Source organism: Strongylocentrotus purpuratus, unplaced genomic scaffold (genome assembly GCF_000002235.5).
Source record: "Strongylocentrotus purpuratus isolate Spur 01 unplaced genomic scaffold, Spur_5.0 spur5_scaffold_1, whole genome shotgun sequence".
NCBI classification, from domain to species: Eukaryota; Metazoa; Echinodermata; class Echinoidea; order Camarodonta; family Strongylocentrotidae; genus Strongylocentrotus; species Strongylocentrotus purpuratus.
In genome coordinates this window covers 8,459,460-8,477,685 of record NW_022145594.1, presented here as the reverse complement: position 1 = coordinate 8,477,685, position 18,226 = coordinate 8,459,460, and the positions used below count along the sequence as shown (strand labels likewise).

General features: G+C 37.9%; 2 protein-coding genes across 2 annotated transcripts in view; one reads left to right on the top strand and one right to left on the bottom strand.

Moving 5' to 3' along the window:
- The window catches only part of LOC580703 (26S proteasome non-ATPase regulatory subunit 9), a 14,868-nt gene extending 10,805 nt beyond the window's left edge, over positions 1–4,063 (bottom strand). The window contains exon 1 of the mRNA XM_780744.5: positions 3,940–4,063. Coding sequence (XP_785837.1) covers positions 3,940–4,044 — 105 coding nt within the window. The 5' untranslated portion in view covers positions 4,045–4,063. The remainder of the gene's footprint in view (positions 1–3,939) is intronic.
- Positions 4,042–18,226, top strand: LOC580773 (DDB1- and CUL4-associated factor 8). The gene is made up of 10 exons (XM_011677185.2): positions 4,042–4,115; positions 5,629–6,508; positions 7,320–7,460; positions 9,212–9,306; positions 10,705–10,812; positions 11,914–12,047; positions 14,184–14,291; positions 15,008–15,258; positions 16,229–16,345; positions 16,995–18,226. The coding sequence occupies exons 2-10, from the start codon at positions 5,678–5,680 to the stop codon at positions 17,085–17,087; spliced, it is 1,878 nt and encodes a 625-aa protein (XP_011675487.2). The 5' UTR covers positions 4,042–4,115; positions 5,629–5,677; the 3' UTR covers positions 17,088–18,226.

Sequence of the window (18,226 nt, the reverse complement as noted above, 5' to 3'; positions counted from 1 at the left end):
AGTTAATGTTAGGCCTGTTTTGAAAGCCCCTTTTTGGTAGTCTTCACAGTGATTTTTTTTGACGATTAATTGACTAGTCGGTAATACAGGTGCAGCTTATAGCTACAGTGGGCAGCGCTGGGCGGGCCCACCCAGCACGGGGGATTTCCGCCCACCACTCCTGATGAAAAAGACTGCTTCCGCCCAGCACTAATTTCACATAAAACCTGCTTTAAACGTAACTATTTGTGGAGAAAAGAAGTACTTACATTCATATTTCCGTCTTTAATCTTGTTTTATTTGCAATTGTAAAAGATTCCTGTTTTCAATTCGACAATAAATGATTATTTTTACCAATTTGCTGAGTGTTGTTTGTCTTGATATGTTACTATTCATGTTTGCTCGTGATCGCGATGTTGCAGAGGTAAGAATTTGAGATTTAAAGATCGAGGGCATGTGTATCATCAAGCGCAGGCTCGGTACTCATGAAACTCATCAGCCCGCGAGTTGTTTGCTTCTAAGTTAAGGTTAGGTAGGAATTTGATTTATTTAAACTTCCTTGACAATGTCTTAGAAAGTAGAATTATTGTGACAGATTTCTATTTCACATCATTTCACATCCATTTAGACTCTTTTTAGGCGATGTTCTTGGGTTCCCAATGAGTCATCGAGTATTCGGTTATCAAGTTCATTATTCGACTACTGGCTTTACCGGGCGGGTATACGGTTAAACGCTTACTCGAAACGGGCCTAGGTAATGTACAAGCATCACAAATAAGCTGAAAAAGAGCACATTATTCTCTGATAAAGAACTAGGGCTTCTATAACAAGGTAACATTATTAGTCCTCATCGTCATACTGACCGTTTGTGACCCTATTGATGATGACGTTCCAACCGGCACTGGGCATAGAGTCAAGGTCTGCAGATGTTCATGCTAGTAATCTCTTTTGGAAAATCTTTATTCCAATTAGAAAAATAACCTGGAATATTAACTTCTTACAACAAAAAGTCAATAGAAATGCGTTTTGGAAGGGCCTCTGAATCTCTGTCACCAAAATAACATCAGGATCTACTTCCTGAACTCTCTCATACTCATCATGCTCATCTTCTATCTTTTTATTAGTGGAGGTAGATCTATCTGCATTAATACTGTACATGATGAATAGCTCTTCTCCTTCTCCTTCTTCCTCCTCCTCCTCTTCTTCCTTCTTCTTCCGTCATCTTCGTCTTCTTTACTTTACCTTTACCTTTACCGCAAATACTGGAAGAATGCTGAGACAGCAGTCGAGCTTCCAGGTCTATCTTCTTGTACTCATTCTCATTAATAATAATTCTCATTATATACAAGTCAGGGAGGCAGAGGGGCAAGAGGTTGCATCTTGACTGGATAATGTACAATGTCCAAGGAGCAAAGAAATTAAAGAAATCAGTTCGAGTATTGACAGATATGACAGTGTTCCTTTCAGCAACGATCAAGCCTGGTTTTGAAGGCGTCTATGGTGGGAGCCTGAACTACTACTTCAGGCAGAGAGTTCCAGTCTTCTTCTTCTTCCTTTTGAGTACAGACCTCTTTACAGAGTATTATTGTACTATACTGGGGGTGTGTGCAGGTGGACTACTACACCGGGGTTTCCCCCTACTCTTATACGAATAGTGCAGTGGGTTCTTAACCTGCAAAGGTAGTGACTCTTTTCTACACGGGGCCTCCATTTAACGTCCTATCCGAGGGACGGAGTGTTTTCCACTTAACATAACCTGCGTCTATGAACAAGGGAAGGGGCACATTAACACACAACGCAGGCTTCAGTCATCCGCCTGGGTGGGAGTCGAACCCGGGATCTTTGGTTCGACAGACGGACGTTTTACAACTCTTTTACAAGACAACTCTGTGACTGAATCAATGTGTTCTTCCTTAAATTTGTTTTACACCTCAGCTTTGCAAGCTTGAGACTATGCCCTCTTGTTGGTGTGTCTGCTAGTTGGAAGAAGTGGTCAGGGTTGAGTCTGTCATGCTCATAAAAAAATGATCTTGTTACCTGAATTAGGGAGGCCAATGCCCAAATCTAACTTTTTAATTACTAATTTGTTTATAATAAAACTAAGATTAAAAGAAAGCATTTACCTTCACTAAGAAAATTCACCCATCTGCCGACTCCAGAAGTTCCATCAAATAGGAGATATCCAGCTTTTAAGAACTCCCTTCCTTCTACGGCTGGCCGTCCGTAAGAGCCTTGAAACAATCAATTTCATGGTCCCAAATATTACGTCGAGAATTAGACAGGCCCGAGGGAATGGGCGTGTCATCATGGTCATTGCCCGGACAACAAGTTCAAAACTTCGCGCGAAAGTACATTCATCATCACCGGCTAGCCTTGAATTAGTCGCACACACCGACACAGTACTACAGGCCGTCCAGGTACGGTAATTGCATGCAAGCCGCAATCGAGCCATGCTAGCCATGCCATGGCATGGAGGGTCAAAACTTAAAACATAATGAGAGAAAGCTCGAAAGCCACTCATTGTAAATTAAGAAAATTATTGAAATAAATAAATAGGCCTACCTTAGTTTGTATTCCAATTATTTCCTCATGAGTGAAGATCAATTTGACACTATCAACGATCGATAAATCCAACTTGCACAGAACTTTGCAGCAAACACAATACGGAATCAAACATAGTCAATAGGACTGCACGCATTGATAGACGTGTACTGACGGAGATATTTCTCTCCCTCTCTCTCTCTCTCTCTCTCACTAACCATATGATGATATCATACACTAAAACACACACGTTCAAACCATGGCATTCATTACACTTCTCAATTGGAGTATAGACTGCTCACGTAGACTTTTTTTTTTACTGATATGTCTTTTTTTACACTTTCATACATTACTGCACGACACTGGTGTCTGGTGCTGAGAAAAAGGTACTATGTGTGAGACTACGTCAAATTTGTTTTGCGCGCGATGAGACCGGACCTCATACATATTCATATTATGATGTCGCAAGACTTCTATTTTGGGCTGGAACAATGACGTATCTGTTCACAGTTTTGCTCCCCAATTTGAGATGGCTCTAGCTATGGGTCTCAAACCAACGCAAGATTGACAAAAACATCGTACTCTATCTACCTTCGTATGTGCAGTTTGTAAAAATCTGCAATTAAAAAGATATAATCGTTTTTCGTTATATTTTCTAGTTGTTAAAAGTGACATTTGTGCACAACTGATATGTTAATCTCTATCAAAAGTTCTTTGATATTAAATTGATTCCATATTTTTAGGCTCTACCTTCAGTCATTGAGAAGGATTTTAGTGAGCTAACCTCATCGCCCTCTAGGACCCTTCTAGTTTCTCATATGTGCGCGCCAAGGTCGTCTGCTAACATAATTATTGGATCTAAAAACGTCAAAATCTGCAAGATCGTCAACAAATGGTGAAAGACCGTTACAGATCCGTGATTATAGGTATGTTGTGGAGTGTGTAATTGTGTATTTGTTATAAATTTTATTCCATAGATATTTGTTTTCTTTTTTTTCCCCATTTTTTTTCTTCTGGTAATTTTCTGACTTGGACGACGAGCGCACAAATCGTAGGCGTAGAAGCCTTACGCCCGGGCATTGGCCTCCCTACCTGAATCATGTCTCCTCTCCTTCTCCTTCTTGTTCTTTATTCAGTCAATCAATCATTCAATGTCTACGTCTTTTTCTTCTTCTTGATCTAGGTCTATGTTAAATCTTTGTAAATCAGCATGTAATTCGCAATACCGATTCAATCAGTGCCAGTGAACGTGCACAGGGAAGCAATGAGAATATCATTTATCATATGTTTAGTCCCCTGCGCCAAAAGGTATGCGTAGGACTAGCAGAGTATCCAAAATCTTAGTAAGAACGTTAATTCACACCAAATAAAGGTACGGTTTTCACTCAAATGTCAACATAACGAAAATAATTCACTTACAGATTCTAAAACCTCGAACAAAGCCTTAATTTCTGCTTCCATTTCATCTTTCTTGGCAATCAAATTTTGTGCATGCTCTCTCGCTTCAACACTGGAGGCTGCCATTTTTAAATGTCTACAAAAATTAGCGCAGATGGCAGCACACATTTCTTTATAACTTCATTTGTTTACGTTTGGTAAGTCGAAAATGCGGTTGCTAAATATCTAATTAAACCTTTATAAATGTTGATATTGTTATTTGTGTGGTATTCATAGCTTACTTATATAGTTCTTGGTAAATGTTTGTCTTTTTAAATTGTTGATGTAGAGTCTAGAATCATTCTGCTTTCTGCTACGGTAATAATACTTTTGTTATGATTCCGTGTAAACGTGTAGTGAACTACAAATAGTACAACTAGTACAAGCTGAATTCATGAGGACGGATTTTGATGAACTTGCAATTCATGTACATGTAGGGTCTGTCTGTGCTGTGGTGACAAAGTGTGAACCAACCAACACTGATCTGAGATGAATGATTGCTAACTAACTTGGTGTTTGGTACTTTGTGTCCTAATTAAGACAGTCAATCATAAATGTTAAATGGCCATGTTCATTTAGTTGATACTTGATGGAGTAACCTTTAGCAGCTCACTTACTGCGCTGACTTAGCTCAGGAAGCTATACATTACTGGGAATGGTTTTATTCAAAAGAAATATGGATCGCACATCAAGAAAAAGTGAACTTCTACTAAGTACTATTATTATTAGTATTATGTCTATGCCTGGTTTATCAAAGTTCAAACATGTCTGCATGTCAAGAGCATTTGGACATTGTTTCACATAATTCCGTCAACACAAATTTGTTGATATTCTATTGCCATGTGTTCATATTATGTTACATTTGTTTTAATGAAATATTGGTGAACTTAAAGTTCTGATTGAGGGTTTTGTGAAACGATGCCCTGTTTCACTAGTTTGCCTGAAGAAAGGAGTCGTTTCATGAAACCATGCACTCCATGACAGTCATATTTTTGTCGGCGACCTATACAGAGATGTCAGGAAGTGGATGAACCGTTTCATGAAACCATGATCAGCAACAAATTCATTATTTCAATACTATCGTCTAAAAATATATAGTCTTTTCCATGATCTGTCAGATTTTATTCTTAATTACAAAATTAGATTGTGATAGGCTTAATTTTACTCAAACTGGTTAAAATACGGTAGCAAAAAATCTATTTCAGTGGTAGCACAATTGATACAAACTTAAACATCCAATTTGCATGAAAACATGCGTTACTAGTGATTTGTACGAATGTATAAAATCTCTGAAACTTGTGATTGCTTTGGCGACGAGCGAATAGAAATCTGCAAATAAGAGGATACCATATATTAACTCATATTTCAAGTTAAGAAATTAATTCAAAAAAATATACTTCATGACTCATAGTTTTTACATATATTCAATATCTGAGTATCTTTGTGTTAAAATAGGATACAAAAAGGTGAAGGGTATTATGCTAAATATGCTTTAATACATAGTCAAAGAAAACTCCCGCTGAAGTTTATCATGTTTTATATGAATAAGGTTTTACCTAAATTCCTGTTGCCCTGTCCGTATTCTTAGTTTCATGAGGACTACTACAGTTTTCATATGTAGAAGTCTTTACCTAATTATTCCTGTTGCTCTGTCCTTGTTTTTTCAAACAGGTTTTATTATCAAGTGAAGACACCCGAGGTGTTCTTGTGAACTGCTAACATGGCAGAAGATTCAGGCTCAGAGGATAAGATGGAATCCAGCAACCATACATCAGAAGCATCTGCCAATCATACCAGCCATTCTGATGCGGTTGCCAAGACAACAGACAAAGCAAGGCAGGATGCAGAAGATAAACCCAACAGCAATACACGTAGGGACGTCCGTACAGACAAGCCTGGTAGTACTGGTGGTGCAGAAGAGGGAAGCGAAGCCTCGAGACCCCGAGCAGACAGAGACTGCGGTTGTTACGGAGGTAAAGGTGGAAGAGAGGAGGAGGGTGGAGAGGAAGAGGGTGGAGAGGAGGAGAAGACAAAGACAGACAGTGATGCACAAAGGACAGAGAATGAAAGAACTGAAAGTGGGATGGAGGAAGGAGGAGAGGAAGGAGGAGAGGAAGGGAGGGAAGATAGAGCAAGGATGTCGAAGAGCGATACCAGCAGTGACTCAGAAACGGATTCTGACGATGAAGGGTCAAAACTTGACAGCGATCACGACATCTCCAGCGACATGGAGAATGAAATTCTGGGTAGGAATCTGCCGCCGCCAAAATCACACGCGCTTCATGAGATACGCGCCCGTGAGTTTGGACACTACCAGAGATGCAGCTTGCCATACTGTCTCAACTTCATGGGAAGTGTCCCCCTGGCGAAAAGACTTGATAAGTACTGTGAACTAAAGCACCATGAGGGGTGTGTCAATACCTTGCATTTTAACCCAGCTGGCGATCTTCTTGCTAGTGGAAGCGATGATTTGGAGATTGTTCTGTGGGACTGGGCAAGGCAAAAGCCCAAACTCATTTTTGAAAGTGGGCATAGGAGCAATGTTTTTCAAGTAAGTAGGCCTCATAAAGCTTTCTTTATTTTGTTTATATATATATTTTTTTTTTACTGTACCGGTATATGATAATAACAATAATTTGGATTCATTTAGCGTGTGATACGGTATATTGTCTCTAAGTGCTTTACAAATATACTGTGATTAGATGTTACTTGCAGATTCATAGAAAAGTGGATTATGGCTGATTTCTTTTACTTCATACTTTCTTAATCTTACACACAATTTTAACAATTTAATCTTAATGTGAAGTGTCCTCTAATTCCTCTTCTTATCTTTGTTCCCATACATGTGTACTTCTTTCCCATGTCTGCTTATCCCCCTTTCATCTCTCTTGCTTTCTCTCTTCCCCCCTCCCCTTCTCTCTCTCTGTCTCTCTGTCTATCTCTCTATTTCTCTCTTTCTCCTGTCAAGGTATATTTAGTTGCCTCTCCTGCTGCTCCTCATATTCCTTCCCTTTCTCTTCTTTCTCCTCCTTTCTTTTCTTTTCTTTCTCCTCCTTTCTCTTCTCTTCTTTGTCCTCCTTTCTCTTCTTTTCTTTCATTGGTTATCTGCTTATACCATGTTTGCATCTTTATACTTCCTCTCATTTCAGTTTACCTCAGACTACTTATCTACATGTATATAAATAGATCTTGTCGCTGTAATTACTTTCACTATTCCTCGTAGTCATGATAATGTTTTATGTATGAAGAGAAACATGTACCTGGTTCAAATACAAGTCTGTTGGTCGGTAAAACCTTTGTTAAAGCATTATCCTCAATCACAAAATTCTTTCAAATTAATTTTTAATTTGTTGTATCTGCAGGCTAAGTTCATGCCCTGCAGCGGCGATGCAACACTGATCAGCTGCGCTAGAGACGGGCAGGTCAGAGTGGCTGAACTTTCCACTACTGGGGTCTGCAAAGAGACTAAGAAGATTGTTCAACACAAAGGAGCAGCACACAAGGTATATTGGAGTCCACTCCTTTCATCCTACTCCTATTCTCCTCCACATCCTCCTCCTGTTCCTCCTCTTTTTCCTCATCCACCTTCCCCCTTCTCCACCTTTTTCATCCCTCCTCATTCTCCTCTTTCTCCTTTTCCTCCTCTTCTTCCTCGTCCTCCTCCTCCTCCACCTGCACCCTTCTCCGCCTGTTCCTCCTCCTCCATCTCCTTCCATCCCTCCTCCTTCTCCTCCTCAATCTTCCTTCTCCTCCTCGATCTTCCTTCTCCTCCTCCTCCTCCTCCACCTCCACCCTTCTCCGCCTGTTCCTCCTCCTCCATCTCCTTCCATCCCTCCTCCTTCTCCTCCTCGATCTTCCTTCTCCTCCTCGATCTTCCTTCTCCTCCTCGATCTTCCTCCTCCTCCTCCTCCTCCTCCACCTCCACCCTTCTCCGCCTGTTCCTCCTCCTCCATCTCCTTCCATCCCTCCTCCTTCTCCTCCTCGATCTTCCTTCTCCTCCTCGATCTTCCTTCTCCTCCTCGATCTTCCTTCTCCTCCTCCTCTTTCACCCTCATTCCTCTTCTTCTACGCATCCTCCACCTCTCCTTCTACGCATCCTCCACCTCTCCTTCACGCTCTTCATGTCCCCTCCCCTCTTCTCTATTCCCTCCTCCATATTCCTTGTTGTATACTCTGCTATTAAGGACATACCTACATAAGCACATTCTTCCCATTTTATGCCATTTACCAGTGATCAGGGAATTGTGAGAAAGAATAAACAAAATTCTATTTCACAGTGTGGAAGAACATTATGGTATTGTTCTATGGATACTGTATGAAAGCAACATTAGGTAGATCATCCCTCTTGAAATCCCCTCATAATTTGAAATAAAGCTATTCACAGTTTACTTTTGAATCAATCAGACAAAATATTGGCAATATGTTCCTAAATGCTTTGCAGTGAAAGGGATTGTTGAGTTAATTTTTCTTCTTTTAGTTTGGCATTATCTTTCCCCAGGTAACCTACATGTGTATGCACATGTACTTCCATGTTTGTGTTTTATTATCGTAAAGAAAATGATTAAAATATTTGCAATGTATGTGTGCAATGCACTGCACACTATTGTGACATGGCATGTGTACATGCTGTAGCATACATGTATAGTGAGCTTTGTCACATGATTATTGATATATTAATTGTTGCCCTCTCTACAATGCTGCAAGCCATGTAAGAGGATACACCCTGAATGACTTTGGACTAATAGGCCTTGGTCTCCAGCCAAAAAGACTAAAGAGAAGGAGGGTCTGGCTGCTGCTGCTGGATTTTCAAATGTCACAAATTTTATCCTAGAAGGCCATAAATTATGCCATGTCAAGTACGTACAGAGAGAAATCATCACATTTTATAAGATGCAGACATTCACAATCCTGAATTTACACAAAATACAAATTACAAAAATGTATGATGTTTTGGAATATGATTTTTAGCATTTTTCACTGAATACATTGTATGTTTTTGCAAGGATCGAGCTACATGTAGATAATGCACAATTACTAGTTTGATTTCAGTCGTCTAGTTTCACTACCTCATCAAAATTGTTATTCAATTTTGTGTGTGTTTTATAATTAAAAGAGAAAAAAACAAGTATATATACCGGTAATTGTATTCATATACTTGTTTTTTCCTTCTTTAAATGTATATCGTCATTGCGATTGTTCTTTTTATTCAAATGTGAAAATGAAAAAAATAAATTGAATTGAAATCTTTGTGCAGCTTGGTCTCTTGCCAGATAGCCCAGTGGTGTTCATGTCATGCGGAGAGGATGCAGCTGTCTACAATATTGATCTGAGGGAACAAAAACACTCCAAGTAGGTAGATCAGAGCCATCTATACACAGAGTTTGGCCAACGTGGGTTCAGTTGGTAACAACATGGGGTGTATTCTTTTATCATGTGCTTGCCCAACAAAGCAGTATTTGCCATACTGTGCACAACCCAAACACGGCTGGCCAAACACTACTAATCAATGGCTCTGTATACAAGCAGTAGAATGGTTGATGAGAAGAGCGGGATTATGGGCATGACTGAAATCATAGGGTACTACCGTTAAGTTTTGACAGAGAAAATTGAAGGAAAGATATCAATTGTTAACTCTTATTTTACTATCAATCATGTTTCCATCTCTCTTTCCTTCTTTTTTTTCCCTCTTCTTTTTATTTTTCTTCCAATTTCTACTCTTTTTATATCAATTTTTCTACTGAATATCTTGATATTATATTCACCTATTCTATATCACACTACTGTATTTGCATGTATTTCATATGTTGCATTTTTAGCTCATCCGGCCCGAAGGATGTCGTCCGTCCGTCCTTCCGTCCGTCCTTCCGTCCTGGCGTTCACAGTTTTCAAAATGCTTCTTCTTTGTTATTTTTCAACCTATTTTGATTCTGATTGTTTCATATGATAGGGCTAGCAGAATCGTGAAATTCATTATCTATGCTAATTTATGCAAATCTATTCGAAATCACAACAAATGCTTCTTCTCCTTCATTTCTCGACCGATTTTGATTTGGTTTGCTTTATCTGGTAGAGCTAACTTTGGTACACTAAACTTGTACACAGAATTTTGAAATTGTTCTCCATTAATTAATTATGGTAAGTTATGCAAATTTATTCCAAAAATAACAAAAATTGCTTCTTCTCCCTCATTTCTTGACCAATTTTGATTTGGTTTGCCTTATCTTGTAGAGCTAAATTTGGAACACTAAACTTCTACACAGAATTTTGAGATTTTGCTCCATTGATTAATTATGGTAATTTTTGCAAATTAATTCCAAAAGTAATTTAAAAATCACAAAAAATGCTTCTTCTCCTTCATATTTCGAACGATTTTGATTTGATTTGCTTTATATCATAGAGCTAAATTTGGTACACTATACCTCTACGCAGTCCTGCTTGTCATCAAACTATATATTTTTCAACCAATTTTCATTACATTTCCTTTAGTTTCTATTTAATCTTGTACAGCTAAATGAAATTATGTCTCTTCCAGGGCATCAAATTTTTATTTTTTGACCAGTTCAAAAGTGTACCACATAAAATTTACGATATTTGTTGTTGCAAGATGCGGATGAGCGTTACGTCATTGACGTTCTGGTTAATTGTAAATTCAAGATATATCAGCTTTGAGCTGTGACTTTGAATATTTATCAATAAACCTTGTCAATTTAATATTATTAATTGATCCTGTGTTTGATTCACTTTCAGGCTGATGGTAGTGAAGGAGAACGACAGGAAAGTTGCCTTATACACCGTATATGTCAATCCATCCAACATCAACGAGTTCATTGTGGGTGGCAGAGACCAGTATGTAAGGTAATATAACATTTCCCATATTATTTTTTACAAATGCATAAAATGACTTGTATACTAACAAATTAAAACGTGTTAAAAACATCTCAATATCTTCCTGTCTTTCCTGTTTTCTGTAAATTTCTGTCTTTTTCTGTTGTAATCACATCTTAAATTAGGTCACATCGGAGTATAATAACTCAAGTGTCACTTAGATGTTTTTCATTGTTCCATTATAGCTTTTTGATTGTTGTAGTAATCAGTAAGACTTCCAACCATTTTCATATTGATTCAATTTTAGTGGAGGTACCGGTTTATAGACATGAAGTTATGTAGAAGGTGTAGCACCTTGTAAAGCTAGTAGGCTGAAGTTGGGGTGGACCCATAACATAAACACCATTATATTGTAGTGTATGTTATCTTGTTACAGTGAAACCTGTCTATAAAGACCACCCAAGGGAGACAAGAAAAGTGGTCTTTATGTACAGGTTCCTTTAGTTCATGTTTCAATGAGAAACCATTTTCAAGGGAAACAAAAAATGTGGTCTTTGTAGACAGGTGGCCTTTGTAAACATGTGGTCACTAAGCAGGTTTGACTTTATTATGAAATCATCAGCTGTCATCAATTCTTAAACCTTTTTTTGTAGGTTACTATTATCTAGATTACATCTCATTGATAGTAAGTACAGTGGATTCCATTTGCCTTTCCCTTTTTCCTCTTGTTTAATCCAATTTGTTTTAGATGCTTTTTGTCTTCTTGCATTTGAACAATGAGACATGATCACATGACAGATTAAACAAATAATGAACCTATGGTGGTGTACTGAAAAACATGTACCGGTAATCTTTTGCATTAATTAAATAATCTTAATTTGCGTAACAAATCAAAACTATGGCAAGCCATTGGTTTGTGTTTGCACAAAGCTGGCTGTCTATGCATGTAGTTAGAAGAAACATATGCACACGCACCAGAAATATGTGTTTATACCTCCAGTTTGTTGTGACAATTAAAATATTTTTTCCCAAACTTAATTTGTTTTCTTCTTCAGAATATAGGCCTGATTGTTAGTAGAAATTCCTTTTATTACAAGAAGTGACAAAGTTATTTTGTTTGGCTTTGTGCAGGGTTTATGATAAACGCAAGATAACAGATGATGAGAACTCTGGCGTGATGAAGAAGTTTTGTCCAGACTCTTTAAAGGATAATGATCAAGTGAAGGCCAATGTTACATGCTGCCTCTACTCTTACAATGGACAGGGTAAGTTGGACGTGAAATACTCCTACATTGAACAGGGTAAGTGAGGGAGGGGGATGGGAAGGGTGCACCAGAAATTAGAAAGAAGGAGGGGGAATGGGTTGCAGTGAAATGTTTTATCAAGATCAACTAAAAGACAAGGAATCGATCAAGGCTTAACGTCTTTCGGATGGTGACGTTAAAGGTCGGCGTAAATAATCATATCTGATTGATAAACATCTTTAAAAACCCAATTACACACACACACACACACACACACACATAAAGGCTCTTATCACGAGGGCTAGGGTAAGTGTGGGGAGGGGGTAGAGAAAAGTGCATTAGGGAGCAGAAGTTGAAGGCAAAGGTGGCATGGGAAGAAGTTTTGTCCCGACTCTTTAAAGGATAATGACCAAGTGAAGGCCAATGTTACATGCTGCCTCTACTCTTACAATGGACAGGGTAAGTTTGGGGAAAGGGTGCAGTAGGGAGCCTAATGGGTAGGTACAAATGCAAAATGTTGTAATTAACTGAACTTGAACTTGAATTTTATTATCCAGTAATAAACACTTAAAGATAATACAAAGTTTTGGTATGGGGTCATGACTTTGGTTCAAATGAACATATTGGAAGCATATGCGATCCTACAATATGCAGTGATCGTTGTCGCGGTTAAAATCAAGTCTAAAGTTATGAAATTGTTAATAATAAACTCTTTATGTTGTATAGCTCCCTCTCTAGGTCAAGATATTAATTAAGCTGTAAAACAATATTTCTTGATTAAAATCGACCGATGAGCTATTCCCGTTTAGAAATTATATATATAACAACTACATATTCTGAGATTTTCATGGTCGCAGCTACATGTACCATTGTACGGCCGTAGGCGCTTTTTGAAATTTATCAAAATTTACCGGGAGCACCGGTAAATTTTTATATTAAATTTTTCTCGAAAGCAGGAGTGTTTCAGGGGCTAAATTTTCGAGTGCTTATAATACATCCACAGGGGCATCCAAATATATCAAAATTGTAAAGAATCACTATACACCCAATTGTCAAAATTTCCTAAAACTTTGTATTACCTTTAACAATATGTATAAACAATTTATACAATAACATATCAGAATAAAAGGAACCAGACAGTAGCATGAATGCTAATTAAGCCTGGTACTTCAAACATATAAAAAACACTGCTTGGGTTCATAGAATAAACAAACAAATTTGAAATGTTACATCATGTAAATTTAACAAGGTAAATAAGGGACGGGGATGAGAAGGGTGCACTAGGGAGCATTTAGAAGGATGGGTTGCAGTAAGATGTTTTTATCAAGATCAACTAAAAGACGAGTCATTCAAGGTTTTTATTCCAAGGGCTGGGGTAAGTATGTGAAGGGGTTTGAGAAAAGAGCATCAGGGAGCAGAAGTGGAAGGCAAGAATTTCTGTTTGGATCATTTGGAAGACATTTATCAGGTTGTATCAACAACTCAGCACAGCCACAGTTGTCCTGTAGCTCCTTCTTTGGCCTTTTTTGTACTCGTAATCCAGCCATCATTATGTAAATCTGACTTGTGTTTCTTGGTCTTCTGTATTGATATTTATCATGATTTTTGTTAAAGATTTCTGTGTAGTGGAAGTTGTTGCTAAGAAAACTATAGATAGTTCATGAATAATGTGTGTGGAATACATGTACCGTATATCACTGTCAAGAATTTGGATTTAGTTTCACTGTTTCAGGAACAAGGTATTTCCTTTAGATTTCACTGGTTTCCTCAAGGTAAAAGGTCTCCATAGCAATTCTGTTGTATGAACTTGATGGATAATATATACCGGTATATGTCTTGTTTAAAAAAAAAAAAATTATGGGGGGGGGGGGGATATTTGGGTATTTTGTGACTGAAAGTTTTATTGATCATTGTTTTGCCTTAGAGTGTGAAATAACAAGAAAAGAAAAAGAAGGCACATTATATATATCACAAGAAGCAAATCTGCATTTACTTTTCCAAACACCATCTTATGTTGCCCATACTTTTCCAGCTGTTGGTTTAAATCACAGGTTTTGTTACCCTAAGATTTTAAAAACTGGAGAATGTTGAGCTCTATACATTATTACGTGGTAAGTACTGTTCTGTTCATATTTTGTCTATTTGATTTAATTTCAGAAATCTTAGCAAGCTACAATGATGAGGACATTTATCTGTTTGATAGTTCCCATAGCGACGGAGCTGACTTCACCCATGCGTACAGGGGCCATCGCAATAATGCCACAGGTAATGAAAATAATTTAATTATCAAAACAATAATGATGATGATGATGAGGATGAGGATGAGGATGAGGATGAGGATGATGAGGATGATGATGATGATGATGATGATGATGGTGAGGATGGTGAGGATGAGGATGAGGATGAGGATGAGGATGATGATGATGATAATAATGACGATAATAATAATAATATTAATAATAACAATAAAACAAAAATAATAATGATAATGATAATATTGATAATGATAACATTGATGATAATAATAATGATAATAGTAACAATGATAGCAATAAATCTTAACTTAGATGGGGCAATAAACCTGTCTGAAAGAGGCACCCTTTGGGTACATTCAATGGATCATAAATCAGTAGAAGCATGACCAATTAACAAATATCAGGCCTGATAATTACCCAATTTAAATCGGTTTCCTGATTTTTTTGATTTTTTTTCCCCCCAATTTTTATTTTATTTTCCCCAATTTTTATTTTTTATTTTCTTCTTCCTCCCGCTTTTAACCCACTTTTCCAGATTTTTTGCTGATTTTCCCAATTTGTCTTTCATTTTCCCCAATTTTCTCACTCAAAAGGGCGGGAATGTTGTTAGATACCATTTCCCCCCCCCCCCTGAATCCTTTTTTTGGTTTTTACTCAAGGAGGGGGGTAGTTTCAGTGCTCACTATCACCCATGAAATATACTCTTTCCATTTTTCCTTGCCTCAGTCAAAGGAGTCAACTTCTACGGTCCCAAGAGTGAGTACATCGTCTCTGGTAGCGACTGTGGTAACATCTTTCTGTGGGAGAAGGAGAGTGAGAAGATAGTCCAGTACATGCAGGGGGATGTAGGGGGCGTGGTCAACTGCCTGGAGCCCCACCCCTTACTGCCTTGCCTAGCAACCAGTGGGTTGGATCATGATGTGAAGGTGTGGCTTCCGACGAGGAATGAGCCGACTCCGTTGGATGGTCTAAAGAAGGTGAGGGGGAAGATGTGTGACATTATTAGAGGATTGATGGGTTACTCTTGCGTTTGGTTCAATGTGGTCAATGCTATTATTGTGAACTTAACAATGTAGTTAAATTGTACAAATCGCCTAAATAGATAATTTGTATACAGCTAGAATGGTTTTTCTTTGAAAGAGACAAAAAAAAAAGTTAGGCTGGCATTCTGTAGGTTAACAGTTAGGGAGTATGCAGAGAATAAAGGATAATATAATACGGGACATAGTCCGACTTGTGTTGTGTGTGAACCCTATTCTATGGAGCACCCAACCGTGTGTCAACTAGTCTACTCATTAAGTCATTCTACTATTTACTGCGAGTATATAAATTGCAAAATCTCTGTATAAGTGATATTTGAAGCTGGTATTTGGAATATAGTATAGTGACACGGAAGCCCATGCATCAAGTGCATAACATATTCTGATGATTGGTATTGAAGTACTCTTTAAATAGAAGAATACATGGTACAGTGAAACCTGTCTATAAAGACCACCCAAGGGAGACAAGAAAAGTGGTCTTTAAAGCCAGGTGCTATATATATATAGTTTCCCTTAGTACATGTTTCAACGAGAACTCATTTTCAAAGGAAACAAAAAATGTGGTCTTTATCAGGGATGGCAGTTTTCAGACAAAAGCCTGAATTTAGGCCCTTGCAATTTGTTTTCATATAGTTAAGTTTTTTTTGTGTGTACAAAATAGCTCATCCAAGGTGATTTTCAGGCCCTCTGATCAATTCTAACTGGCATCCCTGCTTTATAGATTTGGAGGTTTGACTGTAGTTTGAAAAAGGTAGAGCTGTGAGGGATTGAGATCAGTCATATAATATTAACCTTGTATGAAACATAAAGATAAAGACTGCTGTATGAATACCAAGCAATGCATGTACTTAAATAACATTGTGTGTCTGAAAATAACATAACCGTCTTCTCCTCTTGTATCCTACAGCTGATGATGACAAACAGAAGGGAACGTGAAGAGGAACGTGTGAGAGGACCAGAGTTTGAAGATAATGCCATGCTCAGGTTTCTCATGGCTCATCTTAGACACAGAGCCAGGAGACAGGTAACAATCACCCACATCATTGAGCCCTTCTCCCTCTCACCACAGTACATGAGCTTGTCAGGTTTTATCTCCTAAAATCAATCACCAGTCTACATTATGATATTTTATAAAAGCGAATTGGTTACTTTGATTTCAGTAATTTGATTTGAATAACTGATTTAAACACATTATCATAAAGAGTAATAACAACTTCAGAAGCCTGCATATAATTAATATATGGGTTGATAAGTTTATACTCTGCTTTACAGTGGGAAACTATAGTTATTGGTGCTATGGTTCTTTTGCTGTCCCTTGGGGCTAAGTCACCTTCTTCATGGATAATAATTTTACACTAATTTTTTCCACACAGGATATTGAAGATGCATAGGGTACAAGGAATTATGTTTTGTTTGTACTATGGTGGACTCAGAATTTGGTTCCCAGTTGCTCTTTGGGTTTCACTGCTAAAAAGTGAAATTTCCCCAACATTTTATATTATGATTTTCAATTATTTATTATTTAATTTGTTTAATTTATTTGTTAACAAGATTTCTTCTTAGGCTTTCCATAGCCAAAGCTTGTCAGTGTCATTTTAACATGATATCCCTATGCAGAATAATGAATTTATACATGTTTCAGTGAAACACTGTGTTTTTGTTTTGTATCACAGGCAAGGGAGGCTGGTGATCTAGATAGCAGTGATTCTGATGAAACAAGTGAATCTAGTGAAGATCTTCCTACAGCACAGTGCGCAACATCCTAGGAAAACAAAACAGATTCACCATGTATGCATGCAGCTATGCTCTGTCTACAGCACAGTGCACTACACCCTATGAAAAGGCTTATATTTACATGGCTTCATGTAACTATTTATTCAAGGAATAGTCTGTTTTATAAGCCTTGGACATTTATTTTTCATTGCATGGCTTATCATAGCTTTCACATCACAGTGCACAACATCCTAGCAAACTTCTTTTTCATGGCTTTAATCTTTTACATTTGTTATTGTCAGTTTGCAATTTGTTTTCAATAGAAAGAGATGCCACAAGCCACAAGAATGGATGAATGGTATTAGTCAAGGAGAGCCGGGTTTTGTTTGGTTTAAATCCGTAGCAGTTCAGTATCACCTGCTGAGGGTTAAAATGATTTCAAATGGACCAATCTCTTGGCGCTTGACTGGAGATGCGAAGGTCAAGGGTTCAAATCCTGACACTAATATCCTTTGGCAAGACATTAACCTGCACTTGCTACTCTCCACCTAGGTGTTAAATAGGTACCCGGTAGGATGCAATCGTCATTGTTGGTCAAACAGTTTTTGAGTGTCAAGTAACACCTGGCCGGAATGCTCCCCTGGGAGTGGAGATTGTGCACACAGCGTGTGGGGGCAAGCACTGAATCCAATGACCAGGTAATAATATATATGTAAAGCACTTAGAGACATTGTATTAAGCGCTATATAAGCAGAATATTATCATTATTATTATTATTTCATACCTAAGTGGAGGTGTTATGGTCTAGGGGATAATAACCGTACTGTCGATCACAAGGTACAGATTCCCTGCCATTTTCTTTGGCAAGACATTAATCTACATTTGCCACTCTCGACCTACATGTAGGTGTAGTAACTGGGTACCTGGTAGGATTTATTCCTGGAATGTACTGAGCTCTTTGGTTGCCGGAATCAAAGATGGCGTTGTGATTTTTTTGCTGAGTGTATATCAATCGTCTGATTGGGCTATATTTGCTTGAAGAGATACTTTCAATATCTTAACCTTGCTTGGTTGATACTGTGTAAGTGTTGGTTCTTCTCGATCGATGTAGGTGAATTGTTTGGCGTTGATCTTCACTGTTGAGTCTCTTGTTCATTTTACTATTTCTTGTAGTAATACCCATCATCTAACA

Coding starts and splice junctions, on each gene's coding strand:
- LOC580773 (XM_011677185.2), top strand. CDS start 5,678: ATGGCAGAAGATTCAGGCTCAGAGGATAAGATGGAATCCAGCAACCAT. Junction 12,048..14,183: donor CTACTCTTACAATGGACAGG/GTAAGTTGGACG, acceptor ATTTAATTTCAG/AAATCTTAGCAAGCTACAAT. Junction 15,259..16,228: donor CGTTGGATGGTCTAAAGAAG/GTGAGGGGGAAG, acceptor TGTATCCTACAG/CTGATGATGACAAACAGAAG.